At 25.6% G+C, this 23,153-nt stretch overlaps 2 protein-coding genes across 2 annotated transcripts; both read right to left on the bottom strand.

The window, feature by feature from the left end:
• Window positions 1-346: 346 nt before the first annotated feature.
• LOC112599185 lies at window positions 347-22,486 on the bottom strand. The gene is made up of 27 exons (XM_025345997.1): window positions 22,345-22,486; window positions 20,533-20,751; window positions 20,281-20,372; window positions 20,058-20,167; window positions 19,675-19,943; window positions 19,421-19,587; window positions 19,189-19,356; window positions 17,633-17,759; window positions 15,264-15,470; window positions 13,769-13,905; window positions 13,558-13,673; window positions 13,182-13,444; window positions 12,940-13,106; window positions 12,711-12,875; window positions 8,770-9,010; window positions 8,095-8,186; window positions 7,895-8,007; window positions 7,515-7,777; window positions 7,258-7,424; window positions 7,066-7,188; window positions 2,982-3,120; window positions 2,228-2,458; window positions 2,006-2,154; window positions 1,809-1,915; window positions 1,471-1,730; window positions 830-996; window positions 347-726 (listed from the first exon to the last, which is right to left on the bottom strand). The coding sequence occupies exons 1-27, from the start codon at window positions 22,454-22,456 to the stop codon at window positions 553-555; spliced, it is 4,545 nt and encodes a 1,514-aa protein (XP_025201782.1). The 5' UTR covers window positions 22,457-22,486; the 3' UTR covers window positions 347-552.
• LOC112598775 (venom protease-like) lies at window positions 6,971-11,287 on the bottom strand. Its single transcript, XM_025345379.1, has 8 exons — window positions 11,126-11,287; window positions 10,915-11,051; window positions 8,770-8,988; window positions 8,095-8,186; window positions 7,895-8,007; window positions 7,515-7,777; window positions 7,258-7,424; window positions 6,971-7,188 (listed from the first exon to the last, which is right to left on the bottom strand). Coding segments are annotated over exons 1-8 (1,167 nt in total). The 5' UTR covers window positions 11,128-11,287; the 3' UTR covers window positions 6,971-7,014.
• Window positions 22,487-23,153: the final 667 nt, after the last annotated feature.

Below are 23,153 nucleotides of genomic sequence, written 5' to 3'. Positions count from 1 at the left end.
ACCACGGGAAGTAGAGATAATTTATTGACCAGCATATTTTCAATTTAAGGTTTGGGCAATACGTATACTGAGTTTCTTAATAGAAAATTAACTAGAGTAAGCACATCTAAATCCACAAGATTGATAAAATCTCATAGAATCGACGGAAATTAAAGAGTGAAAATTTAACAAACATTATATTTTACACATATAATGCAGTATATATACCGTATAATATTATTTAATTCCGTTTATATTATAATTTAACATAACTTATTCATAAATTGAGAATTTAAAATGGTCCGGTTTAAATATATAGTAAATCTTTATTCTTCTATAGCGTAAAAAAATAGTAAATACACTGAAATAAATAATATATTTTTAATTTAATCTAAGTATAAAAATTCATATCATTTTGAATACAAAGGCATGATTATTGAGTGCCGATGTTAAATTAAGTATACCACGATGGACTCGATCAACAACACGCTTTACACATCGCAATGTATCTAACATCATTACTGCCTTTTTATTTGAAAAATCGTTTAATTTTTTTGAAGAATTTAGTTCCACTCAATTTTTTGGCCAAACGATCTTTTCGATCCATGGAACATAATAGGACACTCTGGTATAGACGCCAGGCGTTTCCTTACTACCGCAATATTTCCCAAACGACGTTATACCAATTTGAGTTTGCATACACGTATAGTTGGGGTGTTTTACTTGCAGTGGACCGCCGGAATCACCCTACGATAAAATCTATACGTTACATTTGTACTATTATAACTATTATTATAAGTTATAAGGAAGACTCCATGTCAATAGTCAACTGATATTATTGTTTTCTCACCGTACACGTGTCTTTTTCATCTCTAATGTCGCCCGCGCATATCATGCTGTCTTCAATAATTCCGAGATTTATTCTTGGGTTGGTACTCTGAGGATAACTATACTTACAATGATCAATTGATATCGGAGACAGATCAACTTTTAACAAGTCAGGACTAATCGGACCATCTGCACAGATCACATACCGATTGAAAGTTCGATGTTATTATACCATAATTATAGCTAACAGTTTGGGAGCCCAGAAAAATGTTCGTCTAATCTGGCTCTGCAGCAGAGACTATTATGACACTTAGGTCATGCCACCACATTGAAGTGAGTGTCAAAATCTAGGGGTTGCTTTGTTAAATATTGATTGAACATACCGGTTTTAAAATAAACATCTATTTATGAATTGAATGTCTATTTTAGGAAATTTGTTCATTAGTGGCAGGTATATATTAATTGTAGACATTATACTAGAACTGTTATAAGTTATAACTAGTCTGCTACAGAGCTATGACTATATTTATAATTCTGATGAAAGCGCATAGATCTTTTTTATGGTGACCGTAATATACTTTCGAAATGCATCATAAAATCTGAAATCTCAATTTGCTTAACTGATAGAATTACAAATAGTATATAAAATAAATTTATACTTACTGGCCACGGTTCTACCCCATCCGATAGCCGTGGCCGTCTTGAAGCGAAACTTTTGAACTGTATTTAAGCACACAGGTCGTACGAACGCTGAAAATGTAACTTCCTCCTCCAAACGAAACAGCGCTATGTCATTGTATACGTAAGTCGGGTTATAATTGGGGTGCATCACGCGCTCCACGATTTTATAGTCCACCGGGCTGGCGTCGTCTGGATCCGAATAGATGTTTAAATCGCCCAGACGAGCCCAGCTCACCATACGTCTTTGCAAAGAGACATTTTGACAAATACTTTTATTTAAAATATTTTACACATAAATATTGTACATGGTACCTACTCACCCAGAATTTTTGTTACAGTGTGCCGCGCTCAAGACCCACTTGTTGCTTATCAACGAACCTCCGCAACCCCATGACTTTTCCTTGTTGGAACCATAACCTAATAGTACCTGCAGGAGGAAATGTTTCAATTGGTTAATTTTCGTTCCATTTTTTATTTTTTTATTTTAGATATTTGCTGCACAATATAATTATCATACCATATGCGGAAATTCTTTCGGCTTAGCTTTGGAGCCCCCAACGATCAATGTCAACACGTTGTAACAGTTTAGAGTTTTTGACGGTGACCCTGTATTAGACGGAGATGTTCCAGCGTTTTCGTACACCAGTTCCGAGTACTGGCGACACACTGCACGACAGTTATGAGAATAAATCATAATTTATTAAAAGCTGTCTTAATACGAACTTTTTGTGTTACATACTTTCAGTGGCAGAGTATGATGATGAAGCATTGGTGGTGCTTAAAACCGGCTTATAACTTGTTAAATTGACTGTTATTGTGGGTGAACAACAGACTACTGGTTTGTTTTTTATAAATGAACATATCTGCGGGAAATTCTGTTGTCGGATGTCCTGTTCTAACGATGAACAATTTTCTGGTTTTCTGCAGACATAATTTATAGAATTCTCCTTGCCTATTTTACACGTATCACCTATAGAATATAAAAGTATAAGCATGCTTACATTAAAAATGTATTTTTTATGTATGTATAATATAATATGTCTATGACACGTAAGTTTATATTAAATACAATTTTCGAAAAATCGAATTTCTGTTATTTAGATTTCCATAATTGCATTAAAAACTTAAATTTATATAAAAGTAATTACTATAGGATTAAATTGTATAATTAAAATGAAAAATAAACTTTAAATATTAATAGACGATTACAATTATTAAGTGTTTATTAATCATTGTTTTAAATTATTTAACAAGTACATACTAATATACCATAATAACAGTACTAAAATAGTACTGCCTTAACAATATTATTATCAATTTATATTTCTAATATAAGTGGACATTTGAAGCTAATTCCCCTTCCAATATCCAACTATGAATTTTCTAATTCTATAGTTCATTATTAATTTAAATACAAATCATTTAATACAAATGTTTATTTCAATATAGGTACTATTAAAACTTATAATAACTTATCAATATTTTAAACTCACCTTCATACAAATTAAGTATATTTGCTTTCTGTCCAGAAATGAATAGACATACTATTAAAGCTAATAAATTTTTAAAATATGAGCAATATTTAATTTTAAGATACATATTTTGTATTGCTATTATAACGAACTGATGAGACTATGATAATACGATTAAGCAGTTTTGCTTGTTTATCCCACCACATTCCTAATGATGAAAAGGATATTTATATTTATGTATATTGTATATTATGTTTACGTTAATAATATATATGTATAGTACCAAGGTTAAAAATTAAATTTAATATAAGGTACTTAACTGGAATCAAACAGGTTATTTTTGAGGTAAAAAATATACCTATTGCTTTGGTCAATAAATAATAGTTGATGTGTAATATAACGTGATACGAATTATAAGTACAATTAAATGAAAATTAACAGTTTATTAATAAGTTCATAAAAAATGAAAACTTATAAACACTAATAATTAGATGGTTTCAAATAATATATCGATTTTGGATTACCTTTATAATTATTATGATATTCGTTTGTAGTTTAGTAACTAAATATGCTTACATTTTTTAAAATTTATTCCATCATAATATTACGTAGGCATGGTAAAATTGGTAAATAGTAATAAACTAATGAATAATAAGCGATTAAGTGATCTATTCTAGCTATGACAAATATCTGTAATTGTTGATGAAGTTTAATTGCCGTATTTATAGTTAATTTAGATTTCAGATCTTAATTTCCTATAACTAAAAAATAATACCTTAATAACATTTTAAAATCTGTGTATCACAATGGCATTTAGTCTTGAATTTAAAACAATAAATAGTTTCTGTTTACTAGTAATATCTAAATATAACTGATAAAGTTAGTAATAATTATTTATAGTATTTTATTGCATTTAGCATTACAAATTCTTGATAAATTTGAATAACATTATGTTAGTAATTTTAATCTGGTTTTTTGCAAAATGTCGGCTAAATATTTATGAAATATTGACATTTTTATAACAAAAAATAATATGGAAAAAAAAACGCGAAACACTTTTCTACTTTCATTTTATATACTAATGCATAGCCCATATACTATTATGCACAATAATTCAGTTATACCTTATATATCATTGATATTTTGTTTTCTAACTGGACCTAGCTCAATGTTTTATATATTTTTATCATAATTTTGAAAATAATACGCAATTTAAAATAAATTATGATTATTTAAACTAAAATAGAGGTGTGAGTAAAAAACAGGTTTGAAAAAAAATTTATCATTAAATATTCATTATTTTTGTGGGTTTTTATCAAAAAATATAATGTTTTATTTATTGTATAAATTTACGGTATGAAAATTTAAGTATGTAGGTATAGAAAATTATTTCTGCTTTGGGTTAAATTAATAATACGTAGCTGAATTCATAACATTATATAACATAGTAAATAATAATAATATATTAGTATATTTACTCTATAATATCTAAAAATATTTTACATTATATAACACCTACGTCTTATGTAGTATGTAGTACTATTCAGTGTTGTAGTTCTTAAATGGTGATTAGCATTCGAAACGGTATATGTACATTAAAAACCAGTGACAATGTGATATTTAGGGGTATTTGATTATTTGAAACTTTGTAAGCATCAAAAAAAAACCCCTCAATTATTGAATGTTTGGTATCAGAAAATTTGTTTTTTAAGTTTATTCTATGATTGTTCAATGAAAAGATTCCAACTGCAACGTAAAATCGTCGTCACTGTATCTAACCGCACTAAGATATGTCTACGTTTAATATTTCGAACTGGGTAATCGAAATATTCGACATCCCAGGCGCTTCTGTAAATATATTGCATATCTAATAATAACAAAATAAACTTTTTTTCGTAATTTTTAATATAATATAATAAAAATAATGAGGTATGATAATAGGTACTATAATTAAAAACTTATACTGCTATATGGCATATTACCAATTGACATAAATTAATTTTTTTTCCTTTTAAGCAGACCTGCGGATAGATTAGGTTTGCGTTTACATCGCTTGCCCTAATCATATGCCACGAGAGTCACTATATAAATGCGCGATGTGGAAATTCAAAATTGTGTCAAATTATAGATATAGCTCTATACATTTTTTTGAATCTGTTATTTGTTTTGATGTATTAGTAGTAAAAAGTATGATAGATAAATTGATTGTAATAATGTATTACGTATTATTATTATTTGTTTTACACCAGCTGTGTTTTTTAAACCACTATTTTCATATTAGTACCTCACCATTAAAGAACAAAATCTATTTTTTATTTTTATTTTGCATATTATTTTTTTGAATTATTTTCATCGAAATACAATTTTTCCGTTAGATTACAAGTTATGACTAAAATAAAATTATTATAAAAACAAATAGGAGAAATTCTTTTGTATTAAATTCTTATACTTTCCCAGAAAATAATTGCACAAAAAAAATTTAACTAGTAAAAGTGAAATTTGATACATACATTTTTAGAAAAACCAATACTATAATATAATAAATACAAAATACCACGTTTTTTCAAAATTATAAAAGCAAATTTCATGACTTGTACTTTATGAACTCGCTTTAAATGTTGAAATCGATCACTAATAATGTACTCGTATAACCCCATCCCCATGACTATGTGACTGTTTGCTACATTTATATTCATTAATTACTACAGACTAAGATTATTCGAAGACTATCGTTGTCCCTAGTTTACTTATTCCTTATTGTTATCCTTTAAAAAAATAAATAGACAATAAAATAATTTACAAAACTGTATAAATCGTTTTTAAAATTAAAACAAATATTTTAAAATATAAAATGTATTTTACACTAACAAAAATATAGATACATCTTGAATACCAAGCATACAAAATGTTTATTTTGTAAGATTTAATAATAATTGGAAAAAAAAGAATAGTATTAAATCAAAAATTTATAGTATATAAAACAATAATAAATTATGGATTCAAAGTTGAAAAATCATTAAAAAACACAACTAATACGTCGACATATATTGAAACTGTATTTTGACAAATTGAATGCTAATTTTGATCAGCTTTGATTATTTATTATACTTTTGCACATTTATATTTAACTACAGCCCACAGTAATATAAAACATAAACATAACTTCCAACTTATAAACTGTGTCAATGGCGTGTTTATAAAATCATATTAATCATATACATTTCAAATTCTTGGTATTTATCTATATTAGTACGTATATTACAACTGGCTGTTTTAAAGATTTAGATACTCGTATAGTTATTTTCCACTATGCAATATATTGTATCTGCTGACTACCATTGGAACAGTTTAGGGCAATTTTTACATTTCAATTTAATAATCATAACTTGGCGTGATAGACAGTTTAAATATACTACTTTTATGACAAACCCTCAGAAAATAACTTTCGCGCCGGTAAAATTCTTCAATGTAAATAGTCGAAAATTTATTCCAACAATAAATATTCTTGATATCACGATGATTATATGAACTATACATAAAAAAATGTTTATATTTATATTAGTTAGAAACAACCTTAGTTCTTTAAAGTTGAACTTCCTGAAAATAAGGGTTCTCTAACCATCCAACTTTCAACATGTTTGACATATAATTGACCCGAATAACTAAATGATTGATTTTGAAATCGTTTTAAAACTTAATTCTAGATTAGTGTAGTGCATACACCAATTCATATAGTGTATAAAAAAAAATCACGTAGAACTTTAAGTAGTATAGAAATAACTTTTATTAGATCTAATAGATGGTCAAGGGAGCAAGTTTTAAATTTACTACTAATTTAACTACCGAGGTTAACATAAATTATTGAAAATAGAAATATTAGTAGATTTTTAAAATTGTTATTATTAATATCCAAAAGTTGTATTTACGGCTGTGGCCTGTGAAAAAATTCTATTTTAAAGAGATAAGATAAAGTTAGCGGTATAGGATATGATTATTACGAAATAAAAAAATTATACATCAACTCTTTTATTTGATTAAATTTTATTAAATATCCTCAATTATCTGAAAATGCTATTTTTTCGATCCATGAAATGTATTTAGCTACTCTAGTATAAATTCCAGGTGTATCTTTATCACCACAAAATTTCCCGAACGACGTAATTCCATACTGTACATACATTTTGAAATAGTTGATATGATCTAATTGAAGTGGACCTCCTGAATCACCCTATAATCATTTTGATATTATTTAATTATTTAGCTTTATACAATTCATCACAACTTTCATAATTCGTACCGAACAACTGTCTTTTTCACCATCAAATGAACCTGCACATATCATGCTGTCAGGTAAAATTCCAAATTTTAATTTTGGATTATTATCTGAAAAATAACTTTCATTGCACTGGTTTATCGGGTAAATATCCAAATCCACTTTTAACAAATTATCACTAAGTGGCCCGGCTGAAACATTGTAGTAACAATAAATGATTATATTTGACCTACTTTAGAGATAACCACTAGTTTTTTTTTCTATTAATCATGTAAACTTACCCGTTTCAATTCTTCCCCAACCAGTAGCTATCTGTTTTAATGGTGTAATAGACGGATCTGAGTTGAGACAAATCGGTCGCACTGCATCAGAAAATTCTACGTCCTTTTCCAAACGAAATAAAGCTATATCGTTGTATAATGAAGGTGGCTTATATTCGGGATGTATTATATGTTGCACTATTCTATAATCCTTGGGCTGAACTTTATTGTCTTTATTAACGACTCTGTCTATAACTCCAAGTCGAGCCCAACGAGCCAAAATTCTAAAAATTAAAAAAATTTATCTCTATGATAATTAACAGACAGCACTACTATTATCAATATTTATTTCAAGTTACCTAATTCATGAATTAGTATTTAATTTTTACTATACTATTTACCCAGAACTTTGTTCACAGTGCGCTGCAGTCAATATCCACGTTTCGCTAATCAGTGAGCCTCCGCATTTCCAATCTTCACCATTTTCTGTGGTTTCACCAAATCCTATAAGTGCCTATACTTATACAATTATTACATAAATAAATAATATTATACATTTATAACTATCTTGATTTTGATAAAATTTATGATTCAATCTTACCATATGTGGAAACTCTTTATATTTAGCCGGTGTACCGCCAAAAGCCGCAGGTGCAAACTTATATTTCACTAATTTGGAGTACTGAGAACATTCTGCAAGTTATTTAGTTGATGAAATTTACTTTAAAAATTATAAGTTTTAGTAAATAACCAAAATCAATTAAAGCTAAAATCATTATTCTTCTTTTATACATCAAATTTCGTCAAAATTTGTTTAAAAAAAATTGTGGTTGTATAATTTTTAGAAAAATTGCTAATTACTTATATACAATTTTAAATTTTATAAAACAATTTCCAAATTTTAAACTTAAACACTAAAAAAAATCATTCCTATATAACAGAGGTGGCGAACCTTTTTTGGGTCAAGTGTCAAATTTTTTAAATCAAGGTTTTGAAAATTTTTCACATACCCAAAGTAAATTATATTTTCTACAAATAAAAATAAAGTTACACAATAAATATAGTAATAAAATACATTTTACAAAGGTATATAATAATTTTTAAACATAATTTGTTTCTTTGAATTTCTTATAACTAACATTTTATAAATAGCATAATTTTTCATAATTTTAATTTTTCACGTGCCATTAAAATTTCTTGAGATTTCTTGTATTTAAGTTTTTACTAATAAATAACATTAAATAGATAATAAATATTATATAATGTAAGTTCATACTTTCATCAGCAGGTGTTGTGTTTCCATTTTTAGTTTCTGGCATTTTAGTCAACTGTTTATTAGCCATCATTGGACAGCAAACTATCGGTTCTATACCAATAAACTTACATATATCAAGATATTTATAAGTTGTAATACTTTCTTTAAAAGCTTTACAGTCTCTTGCATAAGTACACACATAATTTTCATTTGATCTTCGGGCTGTACGACATATATCACCTAAATTAAATAAACATTTGAGCTAAAAAAATAAAGTATAAATAAATAATTTAAAAAAAAAAAATAATTAATTTAATTTTTTTCGATTAATTTTTTAATTCAACATGATTTCGTGAGTGTCTATTTAACATACTAAATAAATAAATACCTATATTTATTTATTTCCATTAACCACTTATGTCTTACCTATCCTCATTGTGCATCAATGTATAATATATAGTAAACATTATTTTTATAGATATATATACTTAACAAAAAAAAAAAAAAAATCAGTGAACCAGAATTTAAATAAATAAATACAGTGAAATAATGAACTTGTTGTTTTATGAATAGCTAGGTATTCAATATTATTTATTCAATACGAATACATTTTCATATGGTAATAGTAAAATACTTTATAATGTTATAACAAATAGTAATACCTATTATGGGTTTAGGTTTGTGATGTTTAATGGCAAACATAAATTCAACGTACTTTATAAATTAAAAATAGGTTGGTAATAAACTAATAACTGTTTTAGTCTATTATAGCATATTTGCTGCCAATTGTTAACAAAATGGTTACCAAAATATCCGTTGTGAACCTCCCCCCACAGCATGTTGTGTTACTATTGTAACCAGTAGATAATAAAAAAATTGTAAATTATACTTCATCTTCTCACTACACTAATATTATAATTTATAAGTATACTGTATAACTATGGATAAAAAATATTTGTACTGTGCATATATTATTTTTTTTTATATATAAAACCGGTATTTTGTCTACATAATAGTGACTTTACATATTTATAGTTAATACAATTTTGCTCATTTATATTAGAAATTAGTAATTTCATTTATAATGACATTAAAATATTAAATAATTGCAGCTATGCGCTTTTGATATTTTTATCCTATGTAAGAATAATCACTAAAAATCTTGTATATAATTTTAAAGTTTTTATTCCTATTTTCAAATAAAAATTTTTATCAAAAAATACAACTAAAAAAAAAAATGGAACATCTTTAATAAATATCATGGCTAAATACTTAGGTATGTCAGCAACTCTGTGATACGCATGTCATGACGTCAGTCAGCAGGAACTTTTATCACAGTTGTAACTAGTTTCAAGATTTGGCCAATAAAAATCCTTGCCGGCTGACGTCATATTACCATATAATAAATTAAGATTTGTTTATTACCTATTCCATAAATGCGCTTTTAGAACGGATTTTAGTATTATTGCTGACATACCTCTGAGTATTTAGCCATGATAATTATAATATAGCACAAAAAGAGTTAAAATATTATTCTTCATGTTTATAAAACGCTAATAAAAGTATTTTGTAAACGTTTTGTGTGAATCATTTTTGAATTACGCCGAAAAACAAAATTGATTTTTTTGAAAACAGTTTTTGGATAACAGTTACCATTTTTTATATTTCTCAATTATTTTGAAAACTACTAATATCGTTTCATTTAAAATCTTAAAATTAACACTTTGGTACTTTAGTTATTAGCATGTACATTTTTTTAAATTTGAATATTGGCCATTTTATCAATTTTATTAAAGTTTCAAAATATTTTAAAACATTATTGACTATTTTGTATTATCCAGTATACGAAACATAGTAAAAAAGTGTTTTTTTAACTTTCAATGCATTAAATAAAAATGAACATAACATTTTTTTCAATTAATTTAGTTTATGCATCTAGTATTAAGATTTAAAATGTGTTTAGTAGATTGCATATTGTTTGATATATTATGTATAATATCAAAAAATTCGTAATGTTACGGATTTAATTTTATTTAAAATATTTACGATTTTCAAATAATATACGATTACTATAGTTATACTAAATCTTTGTTTGTCTGATTTGTTATGCTTGTACTTATACACAAATGTAAATTTATCAATGTGTAAAAATAAATATTGACGTACCTTCGTTTAAACCAAGATTTCTTATTTCTTGTTGTAATGATGAGTTTAAAATGCATAAGACGATTAATATAATACTTAATAATATATCTTTAAAAAAATTATTATTTTCCATTTTCAAAAAAATATTCATACATAACCTTTAAAAAAAAATTCCGGTGATATAAACGACGAGTTGTATGATTATGTTATGCTGGTATATAATATTATTTACATTTTACTATTCAGTGTTCAGCACTGAACACATAAAGTGTGTTCTGTAATCCTGCTGTATTAGTACGTATACGAGTATTACAATACTAATATATTCTTAATGTTATAGCCTTAGTTGTATAGTTCAACAAATAGTGGTGGTGAGTGCCGAGTGGTCAATGGTAAATGTAGTGCTGCGCAGTAAGTACATATTTTTTATATTTTACGATGCTGAAATTATATTAGAGCATTAATAAGTATTTGAGTCTTCCAACTTATCTACATGATGGATAAAATACGCGATTTATTATATTATATATATATATATATGCAATATCTCTTAATAACGTTAATCACCAAGTACACTCTACTCTTTTTTATTTTCGAAACATACGATATATTTATTCAAATTCTGTTTTTTGAAATTTTTAAAAATACTTAAAAAAGCATCATATCATTCATATCCCAAGTACTTAGACTTTTATAGTTATACATCATTAAAGTGACTTATTGCATACAAACTTTCTGTAGTAGAAATTTGGTTATCCGAAATAGTTGGGATTGCACTTAATTCGAATAAGTTAAAATGATCTAACCTTACCTAACCTATACTGGAGAACTTAAAAAAAATTGTTTATGTGATTTTATATTTTATATTTAATATAATGTGATATATGTGTATTTCATTATATTTAATATCTTTACATATTATATTATTATAAATAAATATTTTTTGTTACACATTAATCAAATTATATTTTATGAACATATATTTTTTACAAACTTCTTTCGACATTTCCCTTATTCTTCAGCTATTTGTTATCCATTTATTGTTTCTCATTAGATGCCCAATAAATTGTTCTCTTCTTTACATAATTGTTTTTCATACTTATTTTAATTTATTCATTGCTGAGTATACTCGCCTTGTCCAAGAAAATTTAGTGTTCATTATTTCGTATCTCGTTTTAAAAGCTCCAATTATTCTACTTTGAATATCATCTTTATTTCTGTCTCACACAGTTAGGAAGTAAAGTCTAAACATTACTAATGCAGGATTGTATCCTTTTTATGCAAATTTTTAAATATAAGCTGAAAACTAGACTTAAAAGGAGGTTGGAATCTAACTCTAAAGTAAGTTAATGATCATCACTCAATAAAAAAATATACATTGACTCTTTATTTGATTAAATTTATGTGTGAGCTAACATTTAGGGGTTAAATTCCGAGATGAAAAATACTCTACGATCCATCCTGAGCTCAAACATATTGTATGCAAAAAATGCTAAAAATTTGTCAAAAACTATTTATTTTCATAGTCAAAAAGAGTATCAGTTAGGACTTTGATATTCTAAAATAGATTAAAAAAAAAATACAATCAAATACTAGTATTCAAACCTATTACTAAATGCATTAATATTGAAAAGATGTTAAAATAATTAACTTGGTATCCGGACGATTAATAACTATTTTAGAAACATTTATCTGAAAAATGCTACTATTATGAAGAATTTGAGCAATTCAGCAATATAATAAAAGATTTTTTAGATTAAAAAAATAAAAATCATCTTTCAAATTTAATCAACTATTATCAAATGTCCTCAATTATTTGAAAATGCTATTTTTTCGATCCATGAAATAAATTTAGCTACTCTAGTATAAATTCCAGGTGTATTCTTGTCACCACAAAATTTCCCAAAAGATGTAATTCCGAATTGTGTGTACATTCCAGTGTAGTTGTCATGTTCTAATTGAAGTGGACCTCCCGAATCACCCTATAAAAATTTAGATATTATTTAATGATTTAGTTTCATACATTACAATATGTATATTTCGTACCGAACAACTATCTTTTTCGCCATCAAACGAACCTGCACATATCATGCTATCGGGTAATATGCCAAATTTTAATTTTGGATTATTATTTGAAAAATAACTTTCATTGCACTGTTTTGTCGAAAAAATATCCAAATCTACTTTTAACAAATTATCACTAAGTGGTCCAGCTGAAAAATTGTAGAGACAAAAAATGATTATGTTTGACCTACTGTAGAGATTACTGATAATTATACAAAACTAACCCGTAGAAATTCGTCCCCAACCAGTAAGTTTCTGTTTTAATGGCGTTAAAGACGGATCTGAGTTGAGACAAATCGGTCGCACTGCATCAGAAAATTTTACATCCCTTTCCAAACGGAATAAAGCTATATCGTTGTATAGTGAAGGTGGTTTATATTCGGGATGTATTACATGCTGCACTATTCGATAGTCCTTAGGTTGATCTAAATTGCTTTCATTAAATACTCTTTCTGAAACTCCGAGACGAACCCAACGAGCCATACTCCTTAAAATTAAAAGAAATATATTTCTATGATAAAAGACATGAAAGACAACGCACAATATTAATTTAAATTTACTTAACTAGTATTTAATTTTATCATTGTATTTACTATTTACCCAGTATTCATTTGTTGACAATGCGCTGCAGTCAATATCCACCTTTCACTAATCAGCGAGCCTCCACATCTCCAATCCTCTCCATCTATTGTGGTTTCACCAAATCCTATTAGTGCCTATACTTTTACAATTATTACATAAATAAATAATATTATACACTTATAATTATCTTGATTTTGATAAAATTTATGATTTAAGATTTTAAGATTACCATGTGGGGAAACTGTTTTATGTTAGCTGGTGTACCACCCACAGCTGAATACGGGCCGTTTTCTGACCGATTATTTAACGAAGTTTCATTCAATGGAGATTGTACTGTATTCATTAATTTGAAATATTCATTACATTCTGTAAATCATTCAATTGTAAAAATTTTTTATGATATTTAAATGTGTTAAAAATTGGATTAATAAATAAATTGAAAATGGATTATTCAACGGCGCAAAATGAAGAAAATTTAAATTAAATATTAATTAATAATGATTTCATAGTAAATCATAATATTTAATCGTACGTCAATATCGCAGTTAACGAGTTCTATACGTTATATTCAAAGCAGTTGGTAAAAATTAGAAGGTATCAAGTTTATTCAGAGTTTAAACCTTTCATTATTTTTTGATGTTTTATAGTGAATCAAAAATAGTCAACCATTATTACCTATTGTTATGCATTACCAATAATAATTAATAAAGTGTAAATTAAAATATAAAATTAAAACTATTTATATTTTTCAATAGTTTAAAAACACAACAACATACTTAATTTATTTTCATAAGTATATGTATTTTTATTTAACAAGTTCACATTGCTTATTCTATTAATATATCTGGACAATATAACAAATATTTATATAATTATTTTTATTTCACGAAAGATTTTGAGAAAGTCTCAGATTTTCCATTATGACCGTAACATTTGTAGTGTATATGCTATATATTATATTCAAAGATTTATTCTTTGCCACTATTAAATTAAGTAGGTACAAAAAAGTTTGTTTTAATAAAAAAAAAAATAATAATAATAATATTTTGAATTAGAGATGCATACATTAAATCAAAATTATGTACTCTACTCGTAAATTGTAATACCATCACATGCTAATAATACAATCTTTTTTTTATTAAAATTAATTTTTTAGGTAATTAAAAATAAATCTATTTTCTATACAATATTATGGAATGCTTCTATAAAAAATTACAAGTTTCCAAAACAGAGACGCATTTTTTTATCATACATATAAATTATTTAAAAAAAATTGATTTAAAGCAAATAAACATAGTATTTATCACTGTTGTGACTTGGATAAATGTTAAGATTATAGTCTTGCAGATTTTATTTTATTTAATCAATTAAATTATAAATAACAAACGAACATTATCCAAAGTGAGTTGTTTTTAAAGTTATCAAAAAATAATTGGCCATATTTTTGTATTTTTTTCAATTTATTAAAAAAGTCATTATTTATAGTTATAAAATTAATAATTTTAATAAAAATATTGTACACTAAAATGTTTACCTATGAATAGGCCCTATTAGTAGGTATATATTTTATCACTGTTTTTAAATAAAATATTATAAATAACATATCTACAAAAAATCAGTAATCAACTACTTTCAACTGATTTTAATTTTCAGATATTTACTGCAATATATAATATTTATAGGTATGAAGAATAATAATTGGTGTTGAAACTGAATATTCGTACTTTTATCGGCAGATATTGAATTTTCTGGTATTTCAACTAACAGTCCGTCAGTTGTTATTGGACAGCAAACTATCGGTTGTAAACCATCGAACTTACATATATCAAGATAATTTCGAGTTCTAATACTTTCTTGTAAAGCTTTACAATTACTTGCACCCGTGCACACATAATCTTGTTCTGGTCTTTGGCCTTTTCGACATATCTCACCTAAAAAATATACGTATATAATTGAGCTAAATAAAAGTAACATATTATTCAATAATTTTCTGTTTTAGATTTTAAGCAGAGAGATAAATGTTTTGTTTTTCAATAACTTATGTTTTATTTTTATCTAATATTCCTTTTAAAAGCAGTAAAAATATTTGGATTTTCAACTTTAATAGTCAATTCTGGTTGAAAATTGGATCTAGCCGATACCTATTCAGTGAGTGAAACAATCACTGGTACTTTATTTAGATTTATCCCAATAATCAAAGTTTGAATTTTAATAAAATTGGTTATTCAAAAGTAATATGACCGGTTTTCTTAAGATAATATTGTATTTTGCAGCCATAAAATATTAATTTTAAAATAGAAATATTCCAATATTACCTACCGAGTATTATAATATTTTCGTTTGCTACACTCATAGAATATTTCAAAATATGTATAAAAATATCACACTGAAATAGTGTTACCTATGATAAATTAAGCACAGATTTTAACATAGTTATTTGGGGTTTTTTGATTAAATATTTAATACAAGACTAAAACTATGTTCGGTCATATAATTTTTTTCTTTAACCAACAAAAAAATAATAAAAACAAAAAAAAAAAAAAAATAATTATGTGAACAAAAAATCACTAAACCCCTCTTTAAAATATAAAATTTTAAAATTCACTTCTTAGTGCACTCAATTGTGGAATACATTAAAATTCAAAGTCATCGGTAGGCAATTATAAAGAAACCGGTTCAAGATAAATAATACCTGACAAATTTACTGAGAAAACTTTGTTTTTTTATTTTACTTTTAATTAAAATTCTTGGTGAATATATTAAACATATAGTTTTTATACATTTATATCAATAATTTATTGTTTCGACACACACTGTGCACAAAAATACCAAATGCGTATTATGACCTACCACGTATTATTTAAATATTTCAATAAATTATAATGTGAAAACGTTTAATCAGCAACATTTTATAATTCTTAAAAAAAAAAAAAAAGTATGAGTGAAAATATAAATCTATAATACTTATATAATTATAATAATTCGGGTTTCACTGTGATATTTATAAATATTTGAAATAGTCAATTTGTGAATAACAAAATATTAAATAGTTTGCAAAACTAATTATTATGTCATACAAGATTCCTCGCTAGTTTATTTTTATTAGAAATTTAAAGAAAATTTATGCGTTTAACTATGTACTCAAAAATCACATTATTTATTGGCGTATAAAAATATTTTAATAGTTAACTATCTACTTCCAATAGGGTTTAGAATTATTCAAAACTACATAATGTAAATACATGTAAAAATGTAAAAAAATTACATAAATAAAACTGGTAAGATGTTTCTTAGATGTAAAACATACTACAGATTAATTAAGGTAAGTAGGTCTAGGGTTTTTCGTGTCCAGTTATTATATTTAATAAGTACTTAATTTCATAGTTTCATAAATTTTCGACATATCTATAACAAAATATTGCTTGAAATCTAATAAATAAAATATTTGAAAATAGTCTTTTACACTTTAAATTACGTTTTAATTTTATAATTTAATCCCCTCTTATATACCTGAACAATATTTTACTTCGTTACTATGTTCGTTACCTTGGATTATACTCGTATCTCAACCGTCGACTAACCTGAGCAGCTCACATCAGCAATAAACGTACCTCCCAAACAACAGATTCCGACTACTCTCGACTACTATCTCTTTTTACTACAAAACACCTTAAATTAAACAACAAAATTTTAATCTACAAAGCTCTACTTAAACTCATTTAGACATACGAGATTCAATTATGGGGCTCAGCCTAACTCTTCAATTATTATTTAAATAATCACTGGAAATTAGTCCATAAGACTCAAGATAAAATATGCATAATTATAAGTATAACATTCAAGTAAATAAAGGTAAATAAAGCTAAAAATGAGATGTAACATATCGATTAATTCGACTACATAAAATAAATTAGGTTAATAATAATTGTTAGGTTGATTGTTGATTTAATTCAATATAATATTTATAATAATCAAAACTCTAATAATAATCAATAACCAATAATGATGAATCTATTATTTTGTTATGTTTCTACTAATACATAAAATATGATGTTGATGTACATTAGTCAATACATAAAGTAAATCGACGTACCTTTGTCCAAGCCAAGATTTTTTACAACTTGTTGTGATGATGTGTTGAAAACATAAAAGAAAATTAATATGACATTACATACTATAACTTTAAATAATTGGTTATTTTCCATTGTTAAAAAATATAATATTTAAAAGTAATTCTAAACACTGACAACAGACTACGGTGATATAAATGACGAGACATTCCGTATGATACACAAAAATATATTAAAAAAAAAAAAAGGTTTATTACTATTATAAGACTAGTAGTTACTGCAGACTGCTATATACTCCTAATGTATTAGGTACTAAATAGTACCTATCGAATTCGTAACGATCAATATTATCTTTGCAATATTATTGGACAATACCTATAAATACATGCGGAGTGGGAATTACGATCCAGTATTGATGTTTTAGTGCGTATTTTAGATAAATCCAAGATTTGTTGTATATATTAATGGCGTTTCTTATTCAAACGTTTAATTAAAAAAAAATCCAATTAATATGATAATTGATATTTTTATAAATTCCCATACAGACTTAAAATATGATCTGTTTTTATGATGGTTTTAATAAACATGTGGTAAATAATTTTATAATATACTTACATATATCTAACTAAGGCCGTAGTCAGCAAAATATTTATTTATTTTTTTATTTTTTTTTTTTTTTTTTTGGGGGGGGGATTAGAGTAAAATATGTTATATATTGTACATATGTACAAGTTTCAAATATAATAGGCATTTAAAATTATTTAATCTTCTTTCAAGAAAAAATTTCAGGGAGATCTGAACCATAACTCCTCTTCCCTGGCACGGTCTTGTGATATTCTTCAAAAGAAAGAATTCTTTATTCAATCATGTCTTTTTTTTTCTCATGTAACAGATTTTTAGATAAAAAAAACGATATATTAAAAAAAGGTATGCTATTGAGTACCTTTTAATTGTACATTAAATGATGAGTGGGCCACTTAAATAAGTGTTTTAATTTTAAATTCAATAATATATAATTGTACATTAATACGTTCATTTAAAACATTAAATGGCCTATAAATAACTTTATTATATCTGGTGGATAGTCAAAGAGACAAATGTAAGCTCTAAATAAATTCAAACAGGTGATTGAAAATATTATATTAAAATTATCAATATAATATATACCAAAAGTTAGACTTTTTTCTTTATTGAAACTTTACCTATAGAGGCATAGAGCTATTATATTTTACATTGTAACATTTATCAGACGGGAAAAAACATTGTAAGGCTCACACTACTAACATTTTAAGCCTGATCTTTGTATAAACTTAAGTATATCTTTGATGAAAATTACGTTGTTGGCTGAAAGAGCAGAAGTGAAGGAAAAGTTAATACCAAGAGTTAAAAAAAGGAAATTTAACTATTTCTTTTTCTGAAAGAGTGATGGACAATTAAGCAGTAAATGTTGAAAAATTCAATAAAATCCACCATAATTGAGAAAAGGGCAATATTTGCTATTTGATATAATTATTACAAAATAAAAATATATATATATCGAATCTTTTATTTGATTAATTTTTATTAAACATCCTTAGTTATTTGAAAATGCTATTTTTTCAATCCATGAAATGTAATTAGCTACTTTAGTATAAATTCCAGGAGTATCCTTGTCAGCACAAAATTTTCCAAACGATGTAATCCCGTATTGAGTATACATTTTCCTGTAGTATTCATGTTCTAATTGAAGTGGACCTCCCGAATCACCCTATAATAATTTAGATATTATTTAATAATTTAGTTTTATACATTACAACATGTATATTTCATACCGAACAACTGTCTTTTTCGCCATCAAACGAACCTGCACATATCATGCTATCAGATAATATGCCAAATTTTAATTTTGGATTATTATTTGAAAAATAACTTTCGTTGCACTGGTTTATCGGGTAAATATCCAATTCTACTTTTAATAAATTTTCGCTAACAGGTCCAGCTAAAAGGTAGTAATAAAACAATTGTTTATTTTAGTTAAGTATAGCAGTGGCTATACTAACTATTTTTGATAATCATTTATACCAACCTGTTTCAATTCTTCCCCAACCAGTAGCTATCTGTTTTAATGGTATAACAGACGGATTCGAGTTGAGACAAATCGGTCGCACTGCATCAGAAAACTGTACATCCCTTTCCAAACGGAATAAAGCTATATCGTTGTATAGTGAAGGTGGTTTATAATCGGGATGTATAACATGCTCCACTATTCGATAGTCTTTTGGCTGAACTACACTGTCTTCATTTACGACTCTGTCTATAACTCCGAGTCGAGCCCAACGAGCCATATTCGAAAAACTTAATATATATATATAATTATTATACGTGATGGATGATAAACAACGCAGAACATGAATTTCAAATTACTTAAATAGTAATAAATATCTAATTTGTATTATAACTAAAAATTACCCAAACTGTTGACAATGTGCAGCAGTCAATATCCACCTTTCGCTAATCAACGATCCTCCGCATCTCCAATCGTCTCCATATTTTGTGGTGTCACCATATCCTATTAACGCCTATTGTTATCCAATCACAATAATAAATAATAATATAAAACTATTTAAACCTATCTAAATATTAACTTTATATATACCTATATTATATATATTTAAGTATAATTTAATATTACCATGTGTGGAAATTCTTTTTCTTTGACCAATGTACCACCAACAGCTGCAATTCCAACCGTATTTGACACTAATTGGAAATATTCATTGCATTCTAAAAATACATTTTTCAGCAAATACTCAAAATAATTATTCTTAGTTCAAATATCAAATTAAAAAAAATAATTCAAGCAATAATTCCTAATTGGTATTAAGTTTTCACAAATAAATAACATAAAAATGTATAATATAAATTAGGTACTACGTGTTCATACTTTCATCAGCAAATATTGAATTTCCATTTTTAGTTTTTGGTATTTCAGTTAACTGTTTATTAGCTATCATCGGACAGCAAACTATCGGCTCTATACCAATAAACCCACATATATCAAGATAATTACGAGTTACAATACTTTCTTTAAAAGCTTCACAGTCTCTTGCACGAGTACACACATAATTTTCATTTGATATTTGAGCTGTACGACATATATCACCTAAATTAAATAAACATTTAAGATAAAAAAATTAAGTACATATAAATCAATGATTTTCTATTTTTTCTAACAGCCTTAAATTAAATGTTTTTCAATTCATTTTTTAATTAAAAATATTTTTGATAGAGATAGAATGACATCTGTCATCCAAGATCATGACAAAAATATAATATATTCATAAATTATTATTATTTTAATAAATAAAAATGTTTATGTATTTCTTCCTTTAACCACTTAAGTCTTACCTTTTTTGTGTCCCATTGTATACATAGTATATTTGTACGAGACAAACAATTCAATGTTTTAGCCGTTGTAGGTATAATAAAAATAGAGATACGTGCAGTTTTCTTATTTTATTTTACAAATTTCTATGATTTTTTTTGTTATTATACTTAATTATTAATAACGTAATATTAGTCTGTTGATCTTTAAAGTCTCTTTGAATATCTGTTGCGCTTCACGTTACGTTACTATTCACCGGTAGATAAAAAATAAAACCGAAAATTATACTTTATCTTCTCATTGCACTATTATTTTAATTTATAAGTATCACTATCGATAGGAAATATTTGTATATTATAAAATATATTTTAGATTATTAAGATAGTAATTTTTTTTATAAAACTGGTTTTTTTTGTAACACCTAATTACTGCCTAATGGCGACTTAACATATTTATAGTTAATACAATTTTTAATATGTTTTATTATAAATGTCTGACGTCTTGCTCATTATATTAGTAATTAGTCATTTCGTTTTTAAATACACAAAATAAATGTGGCAATGCGTTTTTGATAGTTTCTACTTTTTAACCAATGTAAGAAAAACTCACTAGAAATTTTATACATAATTATTTTCGAACAAAAATATTTATCACATTTTTTATTAAAAAAATACAACTAAAATAAAAATGGAACATCTTTAATAAATATAATTATAAATAGCACAAAAAGAGTTAAAATATTTCAAAATATTATTTTTAGTTTTGAAAACGCTAATATATGTATTTTGTAAAAGTTTTGAGTCAATAGTTTTTGGCAAAATTGATTTTTTTGAAAACAGTTTTTGGATAAAAGTTACCATTTTTTTTATATTTCTCAATTATTTTGAAAACTACTAATATCGTTTCGTTTAAAATTTTAAAATTAACACTTAGGTACTTTAGTCATTAGCATGTACATTTTTTTAAATTTGAATATTGGCCATTTTATCAATTTTATTAAAGTTCCAAAATATTTTAATACACTATAGATTATTTTGTATTATCCATTATACGAAACATAGTAAAAAAGTGTTTTTTTAACTTTCAATACATTAAATAAAAATAAAAATAAAAGTTTTTTCAATTAATTTAGTTTATACATCTAATATTAAGATTTAAAATGTGTTTAGTAGATTGCATATTCTTTGATATAATATGTGTAATATCAAAAAATTCGTAATGTTACTGATTTAATTTTATTTAAAATATTTACGATTTTCAAATAATATACGATTACTATAGTTATACTAAACTTTTTTTGTCTGATTTGTTATGCTTGTACTTATACACAAATGCTAATTTATCGATGTGTAAAAATAAATATTGACGTACCTTCGTTCAAACCAAGATTTCTTATTTTTTGTTGTGATGATGAGTTTAAAATGCATAAGACGATTAATGTAATACTTAATAACATATCTTTAAAAAATATATTGTTTCCCATTTTTAATAAAATTTTTATACGTAATTTCTGTAAAAACAAAAAAATATTCCACAAACTTAAATAACGAGTTGTATGATAATATGCTAGTATATACTATATAATATTTATTATATTATTACTATCGAAACTGAGTCCTGTATACCCGTTGTAGTATTACAGGTATGTGTAATACAGTACTAATAGAATACTATAACTTGTATAGGTAGTAGCAGGTATTTGTTTTTAATAATTTCCAATGTTATAACTGATAGTAGAACTGCGCAGATGCGCAGTACATACTTGTTGTGACATAATAGAATCACGATCGAACATTAATAGAATGGATCGTCGATTATCGTTGATTATCAAATTTTTGACCTGATGTGGATATCAATTTGTGCAAATAATCAGACGATGTTAAAAATTCCCAGTGAATTTAAATTTTTTATATAATTAAAAATAAATATTTGTTTAATGTATAATTATTATAGTATGATAAAATAAACATTGATGCATAGTACTAAAAGTACGTAATATGATTAATTTAAATTACATTTTTTTTTTTTAAGTTTCTTAAAGATAATTGACGTTCTAATTTTATTTTACCTACCTATCTATATAATGGATAATTACACAATTTGTTATATAAAGGTAGTGTTTCTTAAAGACTTTATCTACTTATTTACCAAGAACACTTGGAAATGCAATACATACATAA

The sequence above is a fragment of the Melanaphis sacchari genome, unplaced genomic scaffold (genome assembly GCF_002803265.2).
Source record: "Melanaphis sacchari strain LSU unplaced genomic scaffold, SCAv2.0 Contig4_pilon_pilon, whole genome shotgun sequence".
Classification (NCBI taxonomy): Eukaryota; Metazoa; Arthropoda; class Insecta; order Hemiptera; family Aphididae; genus Melanaphis; species Melanaphis sacchari.
The sequence above is the reverse complement of the archived record's forward strand: the minus strand, read 5'-3'. Positions and strand labels throughout refer to the sequence as shown.

Excerpts from the sequence above, each read along its gene's own strand:
- LOC112598775 (XM_025345379.1), bottom strand. Across the intron at positions 8,187-8,769 it reads CACAACACCTGCTGATGAAA|AATGTTCTCAGTACTCCAAA; the intron begins GTATGAACTTAC and ends AATAACTTGCAG. Across the intron at positions 8,008-8,094 it reads ATAAAGAGTTTCCACATATG|GCACTTATAGGATTTGGTGA; the intron begins GTAAGATTGAAT and ends GTATAAGTATAG.
- LOC112599185 (XM_025345997.1), bottom strand. The coding sequence starts at position 22,456 with ATGGGAAACAATATATTTTTTAAAGATATGTTATTAAGTATTACATTA. Across the intron at positions 8,008-8,094 it reads ATAAAGAGTTTCCACATATG|GCACTTATAGGATTTGGTGA; the intron begins GTAAGATTGAAT and ends GTATAAGTATAG. Across the intron at positions 727-829 it reads ATGAAAAAGACACGTGTACG|GGTGATTCCGGCGGTCCACT; the intron begins GTGAGAAAACAA and ends ATTTTATCGTAG.